The 21,375-nt window shown below is 55.2% G+C and overlaps 7 protein-coding genes across 7 annotated transcripts; 4 read left to right on the top strand and 3 right to left on the bottom strand.

Moving 5' to 3' along the window:
• The first annotated feature begins 8 nt into the window (after positions 1-8).
• On the top strand, positions 9-2,968 carry F5Z01DRAFT_645923 (V-type ATPase, V0 complex, 116kDa subunit family). Its single transcript, XM_046262871.1, has 5 exons — positions 9-194; positions 251-329; positions 383-2,401; positions 2,451-2,630; positions 2,683-2,968. The coding sequence occupies exons 1-5, from the start codon at positions 66-68 to the stop codon at positions 2,853-2,855; spliced, it is 2,580 nt and encodes an 859-aa protein (XP_046121362.1). The 5' UTR covers positions 9-65; the 3' UTR covers positions 2,856-2,968.
• Positions 2,969-6,106, bottom strand: F5Z01DRAFT_645922 (beta-lactamase-like protein). The gene is made up of 4 exons (XM_046262870.1): positions 5,732-6,106; positions 5,582-5,679; positions 4,190-5,318; positions 2,969-4,129 (listed from the first exon to the last, which is right to left on the bottom strand). The coding sequence occupies exons 1-4, from the start codon at positions 5,882-5,884 to the stop codon at positions 3,023-3,025; spliced, it is 2,487 nt and encodes an 828-aa protein (XP_046121361.1). The 5' UTR covers positions 5,885-6,106; the 3' UTR covers positions 2,969-3,022.
• Positions 6,107-6,427: 321 nt separating this feature from the next.
• On the top strand, positions 6,428-8,573 carry F5Z01DRAFT_388741 (uncharacterized protein). The gene is made up of 2 exons (XM_046259471.1): positions 6,428-7,729; positions 7,780-8,573. Exons 1-2 carry the CDS (start codon positions 6,529-6,531, stop codon positions 8,406-8,408), a joined length of 1,830 nt encoding a protein of 609 aa, XP_046121360.1. The 5' UTR covers positions 6,428-6,528; the 3' UTR covers positions 8,409-8,573.
• A 408-nt stretch (positions 8,574-8,981) lies between these two features.
• On the top strand, positions 8,982-10,309 carry F5Z01DRAFT_388749 (carbon-nitrogen hydrolase). Its single transcript, XM_046259472.1, has 4 exons — positions 8,982-9,152; positions 9,213-9,305; positions 9,370-10,127; positions 10,181-10,309. The coding sequence occupies exons 1-4, from the start codon at positions 9,141-9,143 to the stop codon at positions 10,200-10,202; spliced, it is 885 nt and encodes a 294-aa protein (XP_046121359.1). The 5' UTR covers positions 8,982-9,140; the 3' UTR covers positions 10,203-10,309.
• Positions 10,310-13,649: 3,340 nt separating this feature from the next.
• Positions 13,650-14,261, bottom strand: F5Z01DRAFT_388714 (uncharacterized protein). The gene has a single exon (XM_046259470.1). It carries the CDS (start codon positions 14,114-14,116, stop codon positions 13,775-13,777), a length of 342 nt encoding a protein of 113 aa, XP_046121358.1. The 5' UTR covers positions 14,117-14,261; the 3' UTR covers positions 13,650-13,774.
• A 4,884-nt stretch (positions 14,262-19,145) lies between these two features.
• On the top strand, positions 19,146-19,860 carry F5Z01DRAFT_633378 (actin-related protein 2/3 complex subunit 5; the record flags this gene model as incomplete). The annotated part of the gene is made up of 3 exons (XM_046261948.1): positions 19,146-19,400; positions 19,461-19,588; positions 19,641-19,860. 3 exons carry the CDS (start codon positions 19,146-19,148, stop codon positions 19,858-19,860), a joined length of 603 nt encoding a protein of 200 aa, XP_046121357.1.
• Positions 19,510-21,291, bottom strand: F5Z01DRAFT_388391 (methyltransferase domain-containing protein). Its single transcript, XM_046259468.1, has 2 exons — positions 20,849-21,291; positions 19,510-20,795 (listed from the first exon to the last, which is right to left on the bottom strand). Exons 1-2 carry the CDS (start codon positions 21,089-21,091, stop codon positions 19,974-19,976), a joined length of 1,065 nt encoding a protein of 354 aa, XP_046121356.1. The 5' UTR covers positions 21,092-21,291; the 3' UTR covers positions 19,510-19,973.
• Between the last annotated feature and the right edge of the window lie 84 nt (positions 21,292-21,375).

The following is a 21,375-nucleotide window of genomic DNA, read 5'->3' as shown; positions in this document are numbered from 1 at the left end:
CACTGCAGCTTCGACCTCAACCTCCCTCTCAACGTTGCTCCTGGTGCCACCCCACACGCATCACCATGGCTCCGCGACAAGACACCCCGTTCCGCTCGGCGGACATGAGCATGGTCCAGCTCTATGTCTCCAACGAGATTGGCCGGGAAGTCGTGACAGCCCTCGGCGAGCTAGGCCTCTGCCAGTTTCGCGACGTAAGCACCTTCACGTCATATCTAAAGATGGGCATCGCTGACCTTTCCGCCTTTAGCTCAATGAAGATGTCAGCGCCTTCCAAAGGACTTATACTCAGGAAATTCGACGTCTCGACAACGTTGAACGACAGCTGCGTACGAGTCACGTCTCGACGAATCGAATCACCTCCGGGCTAACATGGAAATAGGCTATTTTTACTCTCAGATGGAAAAGACCGGAATCCCGCTTAGGAAGCTGGACCTCGATGTTGACCGACTTGCCTCGCCTTCTACGACCGAGATCGACGAGCTCTCTGAACGTAGCGAGAAACTCGAGCAGCGCATTTCCGCGTTGAACGACAGTTACGAGACCCTCAAGAAGCGCGAAGGCGACTTGACTGAGTGGCGATGGGTCCTACGCGAAGCCGGTAGCTTTTTCGATCGCGCTCATGGCAGTGTTGAAGAGATTCGTGCCTCGAACGACAACGATGATGCTCCCCTGCTGTCTGACGTGGAGCAGAACCAGGGCGCCCCTGATGCCGAGCGCTCATTCTCGGGTATGAACATTGGCTTTGTGGCTGGTGTCATCAACCGTGACCGCATCGGGTCTTTCGAACGTATCCTGTGGCGCACGCTGCGTGGTAACTTGTATATGAACCAGTCGGAGATCCCTGAGCCTCTGGTCGATCCCGCCAACAACGAGTCAATCAACAAGAACGTGTTCGTCATCTTTGCTCACGGAAAGGAGATCCTCGCCAAGATCCGCAAGATTTCCGAGTCCATGGGCGCCGACGTCTACAGCGTGGACGAAAACAGTGATCTGCGCCGCGATCAGATCCACGAAGTTAACAGCCGACTGGAAGATGTGCAGAATGTCTTGCGCAACACCCAGGCCACCCTTCAGGCTGAGCTCAACCAGATCTCGCAGTCGCTCTCGGCCTGGATGGTCCTGATCTCCAAGGAGAAGGCTGTGTATAACACACTCAACAACTTTTCCTACGATCGTGCTCGTCGCACTCTGATTGCTGAGGCATGGGTGCCCTCCAACGACCTGCCCCTCATCCGGTCGACTCTCCAAGATGTCACCAACCGCGCTGGGCTGTCTGTGCCCTCGATTATCAACGAGATCAAGACGAACAAGACGCCACCGACATATCTCAAGACGAACAAGTTCACCGAAGGCTTCCAGACCATCGTCAACGCCTACGGTACGGCCACGTACCAGGAGGTCAACCCTGCGATGCCGGTCATCGTCACTTTCCCGTTCCTGTTCGCCGTCATGTTTGGTGACTTTGGACACGCCATCATCATGCTGTCGGCGGCCATTGCCATGATCTACTGGGAGAAGCCTTTGAAAAAGGTCACTTTCGAGCTCTTCGCCATGATCTTTTACGGTCGTTACATCGCCTTGGTCATGGCTCTCTTCTCTGTTTTCACCGGTCTCATTTACAACGATGTGTTTTCCAAGTCCATGACTCTCTTCCCCAGCGCCTGGGAATGGAAGAAGCCTGACAACTGGAAGGAGGGAATGTCACTCACCGCTGAACTCAACGATCACGGCTACCGCTACCCCTTTGGTATGGACTTTGCGTGGCACGGCAGCGACAACGATCTCCTCTTCAGCAACTCTTACAAGATGAAGATGAGTATCATCCTCGGTTGGTGCCACATGACCTACTCTCTGTGCTTTTCCTACATCAACGCTAGGCACTTCAAGAAGCCCATTGACATCTGGGGTAACTTTGTGCCCGGCATGATCTTCTTTCAGTCTATCTTTGGGTACCTGGTCATCTGCATTCTATACAAGTGGTCGGTCAATTGGGAGGAGGCTGGTGCTTCGCCCCCTGGCCTGCTGAACATGCTCATCTACATGTTCTTGCAGCCTGGCACGCTCCCCAATGGTGAGCGCCTGTACAAGGGTCAGGAGGTGGTCCAGGTCATCCTGCTACTTCTCGCCTTCGCCCAGGTTCCCGTCTTGCTGTTCCTCAAGCCCTTCTACCTCCGGTGGGAGAACAACCGTGCACGCGCCAAGGGATACCGAGGTATTGGCGAAGTCTCCCGCGTTAGTGCCCTGGATGGCGAGGACGAAGACGACAGCCGACCCAACGGCCATGGCCCCAGCTTCGACGACGATGAGGGTGTTGCTATGATCTCACAGAACATTGACGAAGACCACGAAGAGTTTGAGTTTAGCGAGGTCATGATCCACCAGGTCATCCACACCATTGGTATGTCTCAACCGCTCGCAAGCAGACCTTTCCACTAACCGTTCACTAGAATTCTGCCTGAACTGCGTGTCGCACACTGCATCGTACCTCCGTTTGTGGGCCTTGTCGCTCGCCCATCAGCAGCTCAGTGTCGTCCTGTGGAGCATGACCATGGAGCTGGCTCTCGTGAAGACCGGCGTTCTCGGTGTCATCATGATTGTTGTTTGCTTCTATGCCTGGTTCTTCCTTTGTAAGTTTTGCATGTCATTTGCGCCAAAGGTGCCTGAAACTAATCGTCGCAGCAATCGCCATTCTCGTGTGTATGGAGGGTACCAGTGCCATGTTGCATTCCCTGCGTCTCGCTTGGGTAGAGTCCTTCTCCAAGTTTGCCGAATTCGCAGGCTGGCCGTTCCAGCCTTTCTCGTTCGACACCATGCTAGAGGAGTCGGAGGAGTTGAAGGAATATCTGGGTTGAGATTCATTCATTGCCACCACTTTCATAACCTTAGAGGCCGCGTCATGCTACAAGAACTGTACACATAGCCTGCTGTATGATAATTGCATGCTCTAGAGCCCGTTGTATCGATTCGTTCATCAAACTATCAGAGCCTGTGTACTATGCTGGCCAGGAGATTTCCCTAATCATCGCCACAAAGGTGCCGTCACCTCGACTGCACGTTCCACCACCGCCCTGACCCTGTCTGCAAAGACCTTGTTGTTACACTCGACCTCCAGATCCTCCAGCCACACCTTGGCCGACATCTTGTCCACTGTGATGCTGACGCCCGGCACAGGAATGCCAATCCTGTGAAGCCTCTCAATCTCTTTTTGTTGCCTTTCTCCCTCATCGTCGCCATCGCCCTCGGGCGAGACATCCATCTCCTCCCCTTCCTTGACCTCGGCCTTGATCTCCTTTGTGGCTGCTTGTGGCAGCTTGGGCGTTTCGATAGGCGCGACATTGTCCGCACCAAACTGTGCCTCCAAGAACCAGAACAGACGCTCCAGACGCTCTTCAGGCGACGGGTTGGCGTGTGGGTTCTTCATTGTTCCGTCCGCAATGTGCGAGTGGCTGTTCTTGGACGAAGACCGCTTGACGGCAGCCGGGGAGCTCTCCACGCTGAAGAGTACGGCCATGACCGAGTCAGCGATGCCGTCGTTGAGCAGGTTGGCTTCCCACTCGAGCTCAACATCGCCGGTAGAGCGGTAACGGACGGTGACGATACCCATGACGAGATAGGCTGCCACGAGGTTGGGAATCTCCTCATCGGCAGTCTCCTCCCGCATATCATGCTCCATAGCATCGTCGTTGCCGTTGGCAGCCTGGCGCATCTCGGGGAGTTCCTCAATGGTGCCAAAGGTACCCTCGAGCGCCCACTTGATGAGGTCGACGCCCGCGGCGCTTAGCCGAAGACGCTGCTTGCAGGCGATGGTCGTGGTGCTGAGACCGGCGTACTCGCGTAGGTCTTCGGGTGCCATGAGGGAGAGTTTGAAGTCGTTCTGAACGAGCACGCCAGAGACGAGGGGAGGGTCCTTGGTGAGTGCCGTGCTTTCATCTTCCGACGGCAGAGGCGGAGGGATGGACGCGAGCTTGCCCACGACCTTGGCTGTCTTGTCGGACTTGAAGGGGATGCGGAGTTCCTCGCAGTTTCGGGGCGAGAAGACCTTTGTCTTTGTGGTTTTCGATGCGTTGAGCGAAAGAAGTTTAGACTTGAGGCGCATCATATTGTGCTGCTCCCCGTGGACTAGAATCTGATTTACGGGTCAGCGAAACCTAAAGGAGAATTGACGTCCCTTGGATAGGTAACTTACAACGACAGGCGCGGCGACCTCTTCAATAAACTCGCGATTCTCGACACCATCGACGTGAGCCGCGAACGAGTACTCGGCTACACTGCAGCGGCGAGGGATGAGGACCTTTTCGTCGCCACCGACGCCTCGTCTCGCGCCTGCAATGCTGCGTGACATGACTGCCTGGATCTGGTCCGGCTCCTGCATGACTTGCCGTGCCATAGTGCCCTCGACACTGTAACCCGTGATGATGACGCCGTTCTTGTCGCTCGGCGCCCATCGCTCAAAGAGCTCTCTGCTCACGCCGTTCTGCAGCATACCAGGACTCGCCAGCATGACGCATCCGCCGACATCGTCGAAGCGATCAAGGTTCTTCAACGACCTGATGAATTTGAAGTCCCAAGGCCCGCCTTTCCCCTTGCCGTCGCCGGTTGCTTCGGCCTCGGCCATGCGCTCACGGAAGAGGCGCTTGATGTTGTCGTTCATGGCGCCGACATATGTCTGGTAGACCAACATGCATTTCCTGGCGAGGTTACTGGCGTAATAGATGGGGAATTTCTGAAATTCGGGGTGCTTGGCCCAGTACTCGTCCAAGATCAGAAGAAGCTCCTGCGCACGACCCAGAGCAAAGACAGGCAGCAGGGCGCGCCCGCCGCGGTTGAGGATGCTGGTGATCGTCTTCATCAATGCCTGCTCGCGCTCCACTCGGGGCACATGCGAGGCGATGCCGTACGTGGACTCTGTGATGAGCACGTCGATCTTGACGCCCTTGGGCACCTCGGCCGACACCAAATGTCGATCCTGTTCGCGAGAATAGTCGCCGGTGAAGAAGATGTTGAGCCCTGCGATCTCGACGAGGAACATGGCCGCCCCAAGCACATGGCCAGCCGGGTACGGCGTGATACGGATCGAGGAGATGGTGTGTGTCGTGTGGTAATCGATCGCTTCGATTTGGGGGAATGTGTTGAGATGGTCTTGTTCAGTATACACTGGCTGCGTCGTCGAGTTGGAAGATGTATTGCCGACGCGCACCGAGTCCTGGATGAGCCACTTGTAGATGGCCTTTGTAGGATGGGTCATGAAGACACGACCCTTGAAGTTGGTCTTGGACAGGACATACGGTAAAGAGGCCGCGTGGTCGACGTGGAAACTGGAGTCGTCAGCATTACGGTTCATCGCCATGAGGACCTCATCGTGCGTGGTCGGATCGGCTAGTATGGGCTCTGGGGGGATAGGCTTGTCGCATCACAAATAGCAACCGGGAATGCGAGAAATACATAGTCTATTGATCTGCGTAGAGAATATGGGCATGGCGCACACGCGAGGCATCCCATCCCCCTTGGCATGAATACCACCCGCGCACATCTGCCGACCGAAATGCATGTACGATCGAGGAGCGTAGGGAGCGCTTACTGGCTGATCAGCAGAACATCTACTGTACTGAGGTCGAAGTCATCGTAGAAGGGCAAAGCGGCGAGACCGTCGTATGCTGGGTGTTGACCGGCGTCGAGCTGGTGATTTGTTAGTTGGGAGTTTCTGTGACGCGAAGAGGGTTCAACATACCATGACCGTCTTGCCCTTGTACTGAATGATGTGACATGATCGACCGACCTCGTTGCCGCCGCCCAGACACAGGAACAAGAGCTCATCAGAAGGATCGACTGGGTCTTCGTTGGAGGCCATGTTCATGGCCGCAGCCTTCCGTTTGGCCGCCATGTTCGCACACCGTGAGAATGGACGATGCCCCTAGTCACATTAGCAGTCGCGTTGATATGGAACTTCGATCACCAGCGCAAAAGACCATGAAGGAGGTCTAGCGCTAGCTCTGCGTCAAAGCGGCATAGAGCAGTATTCGAGGTCGCCGTCGCAAAGACAAAAGACGCGCTTGAGCAGGTGAAGTTCCAAGGGACCTTGCCAGTGGGCGTTGGCATGGGCTTGGATGCGTTAGTGGGGTGTGTGCAGGCCAGGCGCGCCGGTTAATCCTGGGTCGGTGCTAGACGAGAGATCACGTGACTACAAAGGAACGCGACACTCCTCACAGCTGTTTGAACCTTCCTGACTCCACGCCCACGTATTCAAAGGCGATCCCGTATATCGCCACGCGACGAGCCCATCCGAACCGCGCCGTTACTGCACACCGAAGCTCGGAACGCAGTGACACGTTTCTCTCCCAACAGCACTCCCTTTCTACACGTCCGAGGTCGATACAGCGCGTCGAATGAGATCCGCTGCAGCTACCACCCCGGGCTTCATGGCCTGCTGAGTGCAACGCTCGATCACGCCTGGCGCCCAGGCAGCAAGCAGCACCTTCTCTCTCTTCTTCCATCTGTTTGTTGTCGTCCGAAAATCTCATCAGCATCATGGCGCAACCAACGCACGCACAGCCGGCCTTCTCGCCGCCGCCGCCGCAGCACAGTCCTTCACCAACCATCTCACAATCAGGCTTTGCGCCTCCGCCCAAACGTGTTCGCACCGATGGTCCACAGTCTCAGCCCGACTCGCCGTACCCCAACTCCCCGTTTGCAGCCAGCCCTCAACTGGGCGCGACTCCACCACCGGGTGGTACAGGCTCGCCTGCGCCCGTACAAAGCCCAGCGTTACAGGGTCAGCAATCGCCCTACACAAACGGCGCATCAACGCCCACACTCAGTCTACCGGAAGCACGACCAAGTCCCACGCCGCAAGTCACCACTCCTCAGCCCTTGAATCCGACGGCATCCCAGTATACCACCGCCACGATGGCGCCCTTGACGATACCAACACCAGCGCAGCCGGGCAGCATGGGTCCTCCTCAGCGGCCGGCCGATCGACCAGCGAAAGACTACGAATACGATGTGACGGACAGCCTGGCGGGAACGGGCATCGACTTAAGAGCTGAAGAAGATTTCATGGCGAATCTCTACGCTAAGCAATATGAACAAGAGGCTCAACAAGGGTTCGCGCAGCATCCGGCTGGATCAAAGTCGACGTTCTTCGGGGCCGGGCCGGCCAACCAGCCTGCGGGACCTTCTGAACAGACTAGTCAGGACATGTTCGCAGCGCAGGCGGCAGAGAGAGCGTGGGCCGAGTCGGCTAGGCGTCTGGCCACGCAGCGAACGCAAGAGATTAACGACCCTTTCCTGCTTGTCGCTCTGCTCCACAGACGCGCCGACAAGATCGCCCGGGAGCACCACTTGGAGCTCATTGTGGACAACAAGAACAACACACAGCCGATGGGCAAGATGAAGATGCCGAATGAGTTTCCCGAACCAAAGGTCACGGTCAGCATGAAACCCTCTGGGGAGGACCAGACCATGGTGGAAACTACGGGCTCCTTCATACCTCACGACGCGCATCTGGTGGATCAACTAGCTCTCATGTCCATCGCGACGAAGACGAGACTACGAGACTTGGTGGAAGAGGCTGGCAATGTTGCTGTGCACAGACAGAGCACGTCGCATGGCGAGATCCCGGCGGCCTGGGAGCCGGCATCTGCGCCTCTGAACGTTGAAACTCCTGAGGCTATGGACGTCGATGGACTCAACGTGGACGGCAGTCCTGCCGCCGTTACAGCTCTCAAACGTACGTATTGGAAACAACTTCATCATGAGCCCAAAGCTAACACAGAACAGGTCCAGCGGACACTAGTGCATTGGAGAATGGCGCTCCCGCCAAGAAGCTACCCAAGATATCCTCTTACCTGACGACGACAATGCGTGAGTTGGCGAAGCAAGAGCGTCAGTGGGAAGAAGCACGGTTAAGGAGGCGCCAGCAACGCAAAGATGGCACGGCGGATGCTGCGGGCTCGCGCAGCGGTAGTGTTGCGCCAGGCACACCTGGCTCGATAGCTCCGGAGGAGAAGGCGCCAACTAAGAAGGAGGCCAAAAAGGCTCTGAAGGCAGCGGAGCCTCACGATGCCAATGCGCAGAACTCGACGAGTGCGACGTTCACAGCTATACGAGGCAAGTCTCTGTTCGGCAAGAAAGCCAAGTCGTACGACTGGATGACCAAACCCGGTATGAGCGGCGCCAGCACACCGGCCGCGAGGACACCTGGAGCCAAGCCCGGCGTTGGTGCGAGCCCAGCTGCCGTCGCGCTTACGACCGAGGGGCGGAATCGCCTGGGGACGTGGCGTGAGGACAAGGAGAAGGGCAAGAACATACAGCTGCGGGACTGGGTTGCGGCGCTCGAAAGAGACGGCCGCGAGACGGCGGTCCTACAGCGAGCGTACATTGACCTGGACCTATCCACGCCACGATAGGTCCTTGCGAGGTGCTTGCAGCAAGGGAGCTGCACGTGTCCTTGGTCGATTTGGTTTTCATTTCATTGGGTATGGTTGATTCAGTTAGCCAGGCGTTGGTGTCACTTTCACAGCTTGGGGGGGAGAGAGGAGGGAGGGACTTCCTCGCGCGTGATTTCGTTCCTGGTCTTTGCTATTCCGGATAAAAGGGGTCCAACACGGGGCGCATTTGCGATAGGATGACGCTGGGCCGGTTGCGGGGGAAGAACATACTGCGGCTGAAAAGGCACGAGGAGGGCGTCCGTCGTGTGATCGACCGACCGACCGGCTGTGCTGTGTATACATATGATTTAACAAACATAATGGGCTCGGTCAAGGATGGAACGATGTCCGATTTTGGAGACGACTGGTCTCGGTCGGAGAGCGAGCGGGCGGGCGAAGGCGGCCAAAGCGAAATACAATAAAAAAACATCACAATAAAAAAACAATGTCAATGAAATCGGATGCTGTGTGGGTTCGATGTAGGGTTCAAGATTGGGTGGTGTAAGGATGGCCTTGTGATGTTGGTGACACTGGCCTTGGACAACCGCCTGGACGTACCGGCCTTCACATATTACCAGGTATGGACTACCCGTCATCGCCCTACGACAACTCACATTTTAGCATCTTGCCAGCTCCTCTTGTAAAACACGACAGATACTGCGTCTGCGGACTCACACACACATATATTAACCAGCTGTACTGGGATGAGCCATGGCGATTGCGGTGATCTGCCCTCCCCTCACAGCCCGTCATCGACGTTGACTGATAAGCAGTCGTGCCCAGGCCATCGGACAACTCTGCTCCACGAGCTCTCTCAAGGGCAACCTTGATCAATGTGTCAAGCTTGCCACCAAAGCCGCCCAAGGAGGTGCCAAAGTACGCAGCGCCCATTCTTCCCCGAGAACCGCACCGCTGGGGCACTGATCTAACTGCACCTCAGATCCTCTTCCTCCCCGAGGCGTCTGACTACATCGCCTCCAACGCGCAGGAGTCCCTCGCCCTGGCCGTACCGCAGACCACGTCACCTTTCGTCGCCGGTCTGCGCGACGCAGCCAAGCAGCACGGCCTCGCCATTCACGTCGGGATCCACGCCCCGTCCCCTTCTATCCAGGACAAGCTCGTCAACCGCGCGCTGTACATCCGGGAGGATGGCAGCATCAACGACGCAGCGACCTATGACAAGCTCCACGTGTTCGACTACGGGTCGCTCCGAGAGAGTGCCACCGTGCAGCCCGGGACGGCGCTCACGCGGCCCTTTGCTTCCCCCGTCGGCAGGATAGGCAGCCTCATCTGCTTCGACCTTCGCTTCCCCGAGGCCAGCACGGCACTCACGCAGCCGGGGCCCTCGAGTCCGTGGCGGAATGCCCCCGCGCAGGTCCTCACCTTTCCGAGCGCGTTCACCCTGCGGACGGGCGAGGCGCACTGGGAGGCGCTGCTGCGCGCGAGGGCGATCGAGACGCAGAGCTGGGTGGTCGCCTCGGCGCAGGTGGGACAGCACAATGACAAGAGGGCGAGCTACGGCAAGAGCATCGTCGTTGATCCGTGGGGCAAGGTCATGGTGCGACTGGGCGGCGTCAAGGATGCTGAGGGTGGTAATGGCGAGGCAGAGGACGGAGCGGTTGGGGCCATTGGGTTTATGGACATTGGCATTGACGAGGTTGAGCGCGTGAGGAGGGAGATGCCCTTGCAAAGGAGACAGTACGTATACGGATGACAATGGTGCACCAGCGGTTGAGACTGACAGTATCTAGGGATGTTTACCCAGAGCTATGACGAGGGGAATTTCGCCAAACTACGAGCTCTTCGATATTGGTACTATTGCAAACTCGCAGATACAAGGACACACCAGGTTGGTCTGTCAACAACACTTGATCACATGAACATGTTGGCTACTGCAGTATATGTATGTACGCACTCTATTGTTCGCGTCACACAATAACCCAGAGAGCCGGTACCGAGTCACAGGCAAGACAAGCCACGGCAGCGAAATCGGACCTTTTGTTTAGTGCCCACAGATCAACAGCCTTAAAGCCCACAAGGTATCTTCCTCTCGTATGTACTGTACGGTGTGCGGACATGCCGCAAGCCTTGGTTCCCTGAACAACCGTCCGGGGCGTTGCAGCCATGCCGGCCGGCACTCAGCATGTCAAAATGTGGATATATTCACCTGGACTCGGGCAGCCCGCAGGATGGCTGTTCCTAATGAACTGTTGCTGGACCTGAAGGCTCAGTTCAGACACATTGCCCCAGCCGCAGCCGCATTACTCATCGATAAGCGGCAAATGCAGTATGAGCCTGCGAGGTGTGTCGGAAAGGGAAATGAGAGATTGAGCTCGGCGACCTGCGAGCTGGAGATAGGTTCTTGTCTCAGATCTCCGGTGTCTGAAATATCCGTACAGTAGTGTCTACGTATGTACCGTCGGTACATGCGTCTTGTCTCTTGTCTCGGGCACTGCCAGCCGGGGCCTTGGTTCACTACTTGTTGAGAGCACACCTGTTTGCGCATTACTCAGAGTAGGCCACAGAGTATAGGGACGAAGCTATGAATTGATTGTCTGGTCATACCAGTTCGATCTTTGTTTGCGCAGAGACAACAACAACAAGAGACACACCACACAAGCGGCAAGCCACACTCCCAAGTGGCCGGAACCGAGTCCCAGATCCCGCAGTGACTATCCGTAGCGTCTGTTCATTTTCCATCCCCACCCCCTTTCACTTGGACGTCGAGGTGGCGAACTAGGCATAATTATCACAGGATTGTACCTCAGGCACAGCCAGGGTGAGAGCTTGTTTGCTGTTTGCTGGCTTGCTTGGTGCGTGCCTCATCAAGCGCACTGTCAAACACACACGAAGCGCCAGATGCGACGGAGTGCACGTCAAACACACTCTGGCAGGAACGACAATAATTAGCTCCAGTCCTTCTGCCTTTCCCATCATGCAAGGGCGATCAACCAATCACTCTCCCCATTCCACATGCGAAGCTCCATTGGCACAGTTGTTAGATGCTTCTTTTTGATGCGCGGCTGCTGCAGCGCTACCTCATGCGGCCTGGCTGCTTGTGCATTGCGCGACAAAATAAAACAGCTGCTTGCTTGCTCGCCGACTGCTGTGTTTCCCCATTCATGCATCATGCAGCCGCCTGCCTATGGTGGTATGGCGGTTCGATCCGCCAGTGTGCATATGCACACACTCTACTTACAAGTACTCCATCCGTACTTGGTAATCAGTAGGTCAACAAGTACTACCAGATGCGTCATGTACGTTCCGTCATGCAAGGTACGGGACGTTCCAGCTGCGATTTAGCCTTCTTCTCCCCTTCTTTGACTGCCCGCTCCGTCACTGTGCATTGCTTCTCCCAGATCGCCTGCGCCCAAAGCGCGGACCAGCCGCCACCTCGAGAAGCAAACATTGGTCCATCCGCGCTGACAACTGAAACAACCCTGCCGTAATTGTATACGCCTATTGATTCCTAGTCGGATCGGCCAGTTTGCTGCGGGACGACGCATCTCGGCGCGTCGCGCTGCGGTTGGTAGCAGGGCGGCGGCTGATTTATAAACTTGGACAAATCGTTGGATTGGACGTTGCCTGCTTGCTGGTGTTGGCGGCGCGTCAGTCCGCCTGTCCGACGGACCATCACCAACCGTCACATCTACCCCAGCATTCCTCCAAATTGACAGCGCGAAAGCTGCCCATAATGAATCACTTGTATCGGCAGCCATCCACTGGTAAACCCCGATCTTGGGCAGTACCGGCACATTGGGAATTCAAATGCTGGAAAGGTATAGCAAAGTAATGATAATAATAATAAAAAGGGTATCTTTTCCATCCGTCTGTCTGAGCCCAGCCCAGTGACGCCGGTGGCAGCAGTCGGGCCACGCTGAACTGTCTCTTGCCTCGTACAGATATATTTGTACATACACCCGAGTTGCCCGAACATGATATGTTGACAATGTAAAAGGAAATCAGAAAGGCAAAGCAAATGAAGCCCTAGTCTATATGCGCAAACCCAAGCAAAAACTTCCCAACTTTTGTTGTCCCGAAACCAGTATTGGAGGCAGCCCTCCAAACAAAAAATAAGAAAACCCTGTCTGTCTGCTCTGAATCTGATCAGGCTCGGACAGGGAGCCCGTGAGGGCAATGCTCTTGTCGTCTACTCTTCTGCGCCGTTTTGGAACACTGCAACGTGTTCGTGTCTTCAAGCGAGGCAACCGCCTATCACTGAAGCAAGGCAGAAAAAAGGACGTATCCCGAAATGTGCCCAATGTACCCCATCTATGCCCAAAACGCCGCGCTAGGACTGGTCTGGTCCTGAGAGCGCTGTGAAAAATCCAAGTGAAGGGAAAAGAAATGTCCAGGCTCTTGAAGCCTGGGGTTCCCCCCGAAGTCGAGCCGCTGAGAGGCAAGGGAAGGCTTTTGATCCGCGGTCGGCAAATGGTGATCATGCCGGATGTTGGTAAATTAAAATATGTCATGTCAAGGTGCCCGTAGACACAAGTCGAAGAGAAGAAGACGTCTTGCTGGGATCAAGGCTCGCAGCGGTCCGATGCTTTTATCGAGGATGAGGTGGAGGCTTGGGAACGCCCGTGGTATCGTAGGCACCACGGCCCATGTTGCAAGGACTCGATGATTCGGCAAGCATGGTGATGTGTTTTGTTGTTGCGGTGTGATCGGTGTTGCAATGTCCAGTGAAACGAAGAGAGCTATTGTTGTGTTAGTAGATGTAATCGCATTAAGGCTGGAGAACCAAGCAGTGTGAGGACACTCGAGATTCGCAGCGCAAGCGAGTTGTACGTACCAGCTCAATCGTCAGTGTAGAGGGTGTATTGGACTGGGGCGAATTGTATGGATACCAATGCGTGTAGGACAGACGACGGGAGTAAGATACTGTCTCGGTAGGTGGTCGAACAGGGCGTCGGGTGTTTGAAGGTCGTCACGCGATGTGCTTAGAGCTTCTTATATGTCTGCGCAACAGCGTGTCCAAGCTTGTAGTGTGGTTTTTGATGTCTTTCGGTGGCTGGCAGAATAGGCGGGTATATTCTTTTCTGTTGGCAATGGTTGCAAGTGCGTGTACAGAAGTATATCGAGGCGAGTCGTAGACCGAGCCGAGGCAAGGGTCAAGTGATGGATCGATGCGTGAGCCGCGAGGCTATGATTAGTGTAGTAGATGTGGTGGTATTAACGAGGTAGGAAAACAGAACGATGGTACACGATTGGACTGAAGGAGAGTAGGGGAGAGCTGAGAGAGGCAAAGGAATGGAATGGTGCGAGACCAGGAGCTTTTGTATATTAAGAGGCCAGAAGAAGAGCAGGAGGATTGCAGAAGGAAAGTGGAAGGGGGCTTTCCGTCACCGAGGACGACTCAGGCAGCGCCCAGAAAAAGTTGAGAGCACAAGAAGGCAGGCAGGTACCTTGTCCTTCTCCAGGTACCGTAGATTGTCAAATTTACCAGCTGGACACGCCACGCTTGCTAGGTAGCCGGTACGAGCGATCCGCCGCCGGGCGTGCCTGAGCGCTCGCGGCCCTGTTTGGGAGAAAAAAGCAGCAACGGACGGCCCAGCAAATAGCCGTCGCAGGAGAATGGCTAAAATGGACATGGGGGCCACTCTAGCGCCGAGATGGGCAATTAAGGGTGCCAAAGCAGGGAGGCGCCAGGCATGGAAACCGCGGCAAGGGAGTGCGAGGGCCATGACATTCCAACAGTGTCATAGTCCGTCGCCTCAGCGGGTGCGGATGGGATGTTTGGGGCCTTGGGTGGGCAACGCGACCAGACGCACCCAGGGGCCAGCAGCAGTGGATGGACGCGACGGATCGAGCCAGTGCAGGACAGGATGGAGCTATGAAGTTAGGCCAGGGGTCTGGGGTCATGGCTGCTGATCCGCTCAGCCCAAAACGCCGGGCGGATGGGGTGCGTGCCCACAACAGCGCGACGACACTGTGCATTGCTCGCCGATGATACCTGGTCGTCCATCACTGTCAGCGCTGGAGGATTGTACCTGACGCTAGCGTCACGTCCACCACTCATTACGGATCAGGGGGGCATCCACGCCGGAAGAGCGCGACACCGTGCCCGTGGACGCTCCAGTTATTCATCGGCGAGACTCCACTGTGGTCTTCTCTTTTGGTGGTTTTCAAATCAGTCAAAGAGAAAAAATGTTTGCGCAAGGTGAGTTGCGGATGAATGGTTCATCGTCGTTTATGATACGTACGGTCAATTGTGACATATGCTTCCATGGGCTGAATGCGAATGGCAGCCTCAAAATGATTCAACACAGTATCGCATTCCGGGGCCTATCACTTTCCAGGAAGAAGCAAAAACGTGGGAGCATGCAGGCACTGTCCCGAGGGTGTGTGTGTAGAGATCCAGGCACCTCAAACGCGCTTTTGCCAGAACGCAACAGCGCGCGTCATGACCTGATTCAACCTCATCCGTCCCCTGCGCACGACGCTGTGGAAGTAAAACCTGCTCTTCAACGCGCCGGTGTACCGCCGCTCACATCGAGGCCATGGCATTGGCAGTTGCACATATGCAAGCTCACCGAGAAAATAGGCATTGCGCCGGGCGGCACTGCACCTCGAGAACTCTTTCCTGGGCCGATCTTTGTGCGACTATCGGGTCCAACAGGGCGCAGTATAGGATCACAAGGGCCGGGGGTCCTAACAGCAAGTTTGTCCACGCTTCTTCTCAATTGATTTTCCGGGTGCTGTGTGTCAATAAGCAATTATTCTCTGCCGCTCGCAAAGGCAAAAAAATGTCTGCCGTGCTTTCTGTGAATAATTGACCATAACCTGGAAACTGACCATCCACTTTTGGCTTGCCGAACTGGGAGCAATCAGCATGTCGCCGATCCATGCTCCTAGTCTACGAACTGAGACAAACGGCTGTCGTTCGCCTATTACAACGCCAACGGGTGTTTGCTGTATAACATTGCACTGCATCCGAAACCACCTCCCTAATAATAATTGCGAATCGTGTAACGGCGCGAATTCGTATGCGGTTTCATCACTGTGCCAATCGACCATCTCTTCTCGTGGAAAAAAGCCTGCTCTTGCGATAGGATCGCTACCGCAGGGGATAATGAATGGCGCAACTTGCAAGTCGCACTGCATCTCGGCTCTAATGTACTCATCATTCTTCCTGAACGCCCGCATCGGGTTATTATTATTTATCATCAGTGCAATTAGCCTTTGGCTGCATCTGCCGGGCCTTCTGAAAGATGACGTGGGTTCAACTGGCCGCGTCCGCTGTTGATGCTCCAACTTAACTGTCAGATTGGTCGCTCTTCCGTTGTCCATCTGCCATGTGGGCTGACCGACCAGGTGACCCCTTACAAGACCTAAATACGGAGCGATTTGTCAATTTCGCCTTCAGCTTAGCGATCAACCCAGGAACTTCAGGAAGCAAAGGAGATGGCTGGTGCACGCGAGGCACATGGAGATCACTTGACTTGTATACGTAGTTAACGCAAAGACAACGTCCCAAAGTCGTGTCTTGAGAGGATATGCGTCACCCAAGACACCGTCGTATACGTACCGGAGGCCAAATGGCATCGAGGATGGATACTTGCTATATGGACCATTTCATCCATTGCAGGTAGAACAGTCTCCGGACGACGTTCAGAGCTACCACCACAGCAAGCGAGCGTTCATCGGGCGTCGGAGCCGCCTGCCTGTCTTCCGCGACCCAAAATGCCGGTCCCAATGACAAAAGGTCGTCCGCGGAAGTGGCCCGGGGACCATTCCAAATCTCGGGCAGCGCAATTAATGAGGCGGCAACAGGGGCTGCCGCCGTCTGGCCCGTCTCAGGGTGCACGTCTGCCAGTGCCATGTGCGAGGCGGTGCGATGCTGTCGTAGAAGTCTTCTGGAAGCTGTCAAACCTAATAAGTAGTGGAGACAGACAAACGCGAAGCCGGGGTGTCCTACATGTACCTGGTAGACAGTGTGCGTCTTGAGGCTAATCGGCTCACAGCCAGGGGCTCGAATTGGGGGGGGTGTCCTTCCCAATGACGATTGTATAAAAATTCACCACCAAAGAAAAGATCGGTCGGACTGAGCACGTACGCACGTAATGATGACTTTGGGTAGCGAATGGCCCATCCGTCTTTGACGATCTGCCTGAGTCACCAAGCGATTGGGGACTTTACAAATAAAGGAAGCACTACAAACGTGGTGTTGTGTGTTCTTCGCGATTCAAGGTGCCATGGCTAAGGTACTGCAGTAATAAAGACACGAGTCGTTCGCAAAGGGACTGTGAATTGGGATGGTCACCTAACATCAGGGGAGGTCATTGGTCGTGCTTTCCGCGGCTCTCCACGGGTACGTACCTCTGACAGTGCATCACCGCGCTCTTCTAAATTGCACAGTGTTAAAAGATTGGGCGTCAAACTGCATGTCACTGTGCCGGCTGTTCCTGCATTGGCGCCACGCCCCCTAAAGTCAATTCATCTCACTCATGACGAGATCTGTCCTTGAGCAGTCAAGTGTCAGGTTCTCCCGATGATAACGAACAATAGCTGGCTGAGGATTCAGACTGAGTCATTAGGATTTCGCTCTAGCCCTTCAGCCCCATCAGCCTCTTTTCGACTTCGCCCGTCCGAGCAGGCCACACTCTCACAGTCTCACTTCTGCCAGGCTGTCATGACACAACGTGGGAACAGGGGCTCCCCCTATAATGCAGCAACCAACCCATGTGAGCTTTCGTTACTCCGCCAGCATGATAACAAGTTCCTTCAAAAGGGACTTCGCTCGCGGATTTGTGGAAATGGCAATGCCTCGCCTCGCCACATTGTCATAAGAACTTTGTCTAACGTAGAACCGATCAAGGGTCTGCCTTCTTGGGGGCCTGTTGCGGATGCGCTGTCCCGAAATCCTGGGGCTGGCCTACTACATACGTATCTCTCCACCTCGTCTTGTCTCGAGACTGTGTCTGTAGTAAGATGGCACGCCTACGTGGAACTTCAATAATTGCTCTATTCGGACTGTAAAACTGACTCGATTTGTGACGCTCGTTGGGAGAGCCATTACTAGTGCGGCTCGCGAGTGGCTGTGCTACTGAATCAATGCGGACAATAACATTCGTTTCCTTCCATTCTCCCACCAACGGAGCAGTCAATACGGACGTCCAGAAGCGGACACCGCCGTCAGCGGTTTCAGATCTCTTCAGCCAATTTACTCGTTCCAGACATCGTCACCCCAGACCCAGCGACACGGTCAGTGGTTTCCCACGCCGGGGATGTGCGTCGCCTTGTTCCGCCGCCCTATCCTTACCAGCCCGTCGACCGAGGATGGCTTCCGTGACGTTTCTAGCGTCTTCTCTTCGCTCGCCCGTAATTTCAAATTTTTCCCCGTCGTTTTCTGTCCCGTCCGTTTCTTTCTGTCTCACAGTTTCGGCGCTCAATTCAGGGTCGCCAGAACGCACTGTGCCTGAGGGGACCGCATCCGAATTGTTGGGGGCTGGTTCCGTACCGAGAAGAGTATCATGACAAGGATGCCAAATTGGGCAGACATTCATGGAAGATCTGCGTACTACAGTCTACTAAGTAGTCTAGTCTCGCGCGCATGAGGAACTTCCTGGCTAGAACTTATGTTCGTCATGTTGCAATCTGCTTGCCTGAAGCTGGGCATGCTTCTCGTCAACAAGGCGGGACGAAACGAACAGTGCCTGATGGGCCGATGGCGAAGCTTGTGTACATGATTAGTGGCTTGCCCTTGAAACGACGTACAGTAGCTGGTTACTTGGCTGACGCGGTTTGTCCTTCATCTTGCCCGTGAAGATATGCCACCGCTTTTGCAACTCCTGGCCGGATTACAGAGTATTCGAGCTTGCCGAATGGGAGTCAGGACAACCCTCTACTTTCCTGTTTCGGCATCTGTCCCATTTAGCAGGACGTCTGTGGTCGATCGGGTCTTGGTCTAACGACGGTTAGGGAGTCGAGGACCTGTCAGCGTCGCCGCCTCTTCTCGAAGCACTATGATCAAATTGGGAGGTGTCAATCCCTCCTATTGAAACATGCAATTCAGTATATCAATAGGCTGTTGTAGTGGTCTTGCTGCCATTTAGTATCGCCCGCGCTCACGTCTCCGGATGTCGCGTTCCCAGTTAGGCTAGGTGGCCGGAGTTGGGTCGCATATCGAAGTGGGATAAAGACTGTTCCTCATGTAAACAGTACTGGGAGTGGAATGTAAAGCCTACATGTATTATTAGCGAGGTATCGCATTGTTCATGTTCAATGTATGCATTGGAGTCGAAGCGTCTAAAGATGCGACAAGCCATAAACGGGGGTTGCCTTTCCGTGTGTTTGGGTTGTGGTGCCTGAGTATTGGTACCTTAGATAGTCTTGTTTTACGTCACCATTGATGGCAAAGCATGGGAAATTATAGCGAGAAGGAGATAGTCCAGGAAGTCAACCCACGACTTCACTTCATTGACACAAGGACATCAGATTACTACTACCTGGTAGTGATTGAGATTATAGTTGAACGAACTTCCAAGTTGAGATCGTACAGGGTAGCCAACTCGACAGTGCCTCCCCCACACGAGCGCAACCGCCCTCCGGTCAGCCTCCAAGTCCCCACCCCGCCGTGCCAATGTCTGACGCAGCAGCTCCCATCCGCCTGAGCTGCATCATCACCAACACTGGAAGTAAATCGACCCGACTTAACACTACGATCCGTCCTGCAGCTCACGATTGAGGCGTTCAGAACCCCAGCCGCCCAGAATGTCTATCATCCAGCAACACAGCAACGCCACCCTCGGTGACGCTTGGCGCACCATCAACATCGACGCGCTCACCGAGGACTCGTCCGTCAACTTCGACACCTCCACTCTCCATCCTCCCCAGCCCGAGATATCCGAGGCGGATGCGCGGCAAATCAACACACAGGTGCGACAGCTGCTGCGCGGGGGCGACGCCGAGGGTGCTTTGAGGGGATGCCTAGACACACCGGTATACAATGGCTCAGAGGCGGCAAAGGTAGGATGCTCAGAGTGTCAGGACTGGGAAGGCCACATCTGAATAACACCGAATAAACAGGATGCGCATCTGCAAACCATCACCGAAGTGCTGCAGTCGATCAAGGCGAGCGAGATGAGCCCATTGCTCAAGAGCATTTACAGCTCAGAGGGCGGAAACGAGGCATTGGATGTTCTGATGAAGTACATGTGGGTACCTTGTCTCTTCCGACGATGATACGGTACTGACTATCCTCCGTAGCTACAAAGGAATGGGCGCTGGCGCTCCCAAGGTCTCGAGAACGCCATCTGGCGTAACCCCCCAGTCTACAGGAGGGTTTAGCCAGGTAGGAGGACGCCCAGGTTCGAACGAGCCCACGGGAGCAGCAATGAGTGTGCTGCTGAGCTGGCACGAGAAGGTTGTGGATGTGGCTGGCCTGGGCTGCATCGGACGCACGATGACCGATTGGAGGAGAGTATAAACAGAGCACGAGCTGGGCTTGGGGGGCTGAAGTCGCGAATATAGATATCTATATGCCTCCCAATTGCATGGATGAATTTGGTGTACATATACTACAAGAGAGGCCCATTGCTCTCACTTTTGCTCCAAGATATCCTTGAGGTTGAGATCACCGCTGCCCCGTGGTAGGGGCTTGGCTTGATCGGGACTTTCGTGCCACCCGATCATGTAGATGATCCTGAATGTAGCCGGCAGCGAACCATCTTCGTTGCCATGTAGTTCGCGGTAAATGGCTTCGTTGGCAAGCAGCAGATCTCTGCTGATGGGCCCCATTTCCCTTCCGAGAATCACGTTCGACTCGCCCATGGCCTGGAGATCCTGCATCAACGTGAATGTGTCGGGGTAGTCGACGATGATATCGTCCACATCGACCGTCAGCATTTTAAACCCTGCTTTCTGCAGTAGCCCCCCGACATCACGGACGTCGGCCAAAGGTGACACGCGGGGTGACATGCCTCCCCGCCTCTCCTGCTCGGCGAGCTGAAGCGATGTCCGTAACTCGAAAAGCGTGTCGCCGCCGAGCATAGCCCCAATGAATGGACAGTCCGGCTTGAGAATGTTGTTGATTTGAGTGAGTGTACCTGGCAGGTCGTTGATCCAGTGCATGCTGAGGTTGCTCATGACCAAATCGAACGACTCCGGTTCGTACGGCAGAGTCTCCTCGTCTTCAAGAACGTGGCGGGTGATATTCAACTGGTTATTGAAGTCGAGCTTGGCGTCTCGGTACAGCAGAGCCTCGGACGATTCAGCTGCCACTAGTTCGGTGATGCGCGTAGAGATGGGCGGCGAGTCTGGCTTCGAGGGATCTGGATCCGGATTCGGCTGTACTAGAGCGCGCGCAATGTTGCACGAGTTGGCTCCAACATCGAGGACCTTGGGAAAGTGTCGCTTGATATCCTGTCAAGAAGGTGAGCGCGGGTCCGGTCCGGCCATGGTATTCAGCAACCTACAAGTAGACGCTCGGTAAGTCGGACGGCCACCTCGTCCTTCAGATAGTCAGTCTCTCGACTGAGCTCTGGGTTGGCCGCCGCACGCTCCTTCTGCAACCATTTGGAGCGGCGGTTGAACACCTGAAAGCGTGGCGCGCCACCGGACTGAACCGCATATGTTCTGCGATGACATCGCGATAGCTGGTGCGGCAAGCTAGGCAAGCGGCTGCTCGCGGCAGTGAGAGAGCGCGTGCATGATGACATTACATGCTACTCCGGACCAAGCGACGGGGTCCGTGTCAGCATCCAGCTTGCCTTGAAGATGTTGAGAAAGGAAGGGAGTGGCTGCCTGTGAGTGTGACGGCATCCACCGTTGAAGAAGCCGCTCCAGCGATTTGAAGGTGCACGGACCAGGGGACCGACCGTCTGCAATGAAAGGGTCCCCACATTTCGACGGACTACCTACAGGCTACTGCGGTGCACCCTCCGTATCCACGTCCATCTCAGGAGGAATCCACGGAGTCAGTTTGAGGAACTGCATTCGACGC

Source organism: Emericellopsis atlantica (genome assembly GCF_019669845.1).
Source record: "Emericellopsis atlantica unplaced genomic scaffold F5Z01scaffold_4, whole genome shotgun sequence".
NCBI classification, from domain to species: domain Eukaryota; kingdom Fungi; phylum Ascomycota; class Sordariomycetes; order Hypocreales; family Bionectriaceae; genus Emericellopsis; species Emericellopsis atlantica.
Note: the sequence above shows the minus strand (reverse complement) of the source record. Positions and strands in the feature narration are given on the sequence as shown.

Bases quoted from the DNA above. Each gene is read 5' to 3' on its own strand.
- F5Z01DRAFT_645923 (XM_046262871.1), top strand. From the start codon at position 66: ATGGCTCCGCGACAAGACACCCCGTTCCGCTCGGCGGACATGAGCATG. The intron at 330-382 runs GTACGAGTCACG...ACATGGAAATAG, and splicing joins CAACGTTGAACGACAGCTGC to GCTATTTTTACTCTCAGATG. The intron at 2,402-2,450 runs GTATGTCTCAAC...ACCGTTCACTAG, and splicing joins CCAGGTCATCCACACCATTG to AATTCTGCCTGAACTGCGTG.
- F5Z01DRAFT_645922 (XM_046262870.1), bottom strand. From the start codon at position 5,884: ATGGCGGCCAAACGGAAGGCTGCGGCCATGAACATGGCCTCCAACGAA. The intron at 5,319-5,581 runs GTAAGCGCTCCC...TGACGACTCCAG, and splicing joins GATGTTCTGCTGATCAGCCA to TTTCCACGTCGACCACGCGG. The intron at 4,130-4,189 runs GTAAGTTACCTA...CCCGTAAATCAG, and splicing joins AGGTCGCCGCGCCTGTCGTT to ATTCTAGTCCACGGGGAGCA.
- F5Z01DRAFT_388741 (XM_046259471.1), top strand. From the start codon at position 6,529: ATGGCGCAACCAACGCACGCACAGCCGGCCTTCTCGCCGCCGCCGCCG. The intron at 7,730-7,779 runs GTACGTATTGGA...AACACAGAACAG, and splicing joins CGCCGTTACAGCTCTCAAAC to GTCCAGCGGACACTAGTGCA.
- F5Z01DRAFT_388749 (XM_046259472.1), top strand. The intron at 9,306-9,369 runs GTACGCAGCGCC...ACTGCACCTCAG, and splicing joins CCGCCCAAGGAGGTGCCAAA to ATCCTCTTCCTCCCCGAGGC. The intron at 10,128-10,180 runs GTACGTATACGG...GACAGTATCTAG, and splicing joins ATGCCCTTGCAAAGGAGACA to GGATGTTTACCCAGAGCTAT.
- F5Z01DRAFT_388714 (XM_046259470.1), bottom strand. From the start codon at position 14,116: ATGGCCCTCGCACTCCCTTGCCGCGGTTTCCATGCCTGGCGCCTCCCT.
- F5Z01DRAFT_388391 (XM_046259468.1), bottom strand. From the start codon at position 21,091: ATGTCATCATGCACGCGCTCTCTCACTGCCGCGAGCAGCCGCTTGCCT. The intron at 20,796-20,848 runs GTAGGTTGCTGA...CCTTCTTGACAG, and splicing joins GACTTACCGAGCGTCTACTT to GATATCAAGCGACACTTTCC.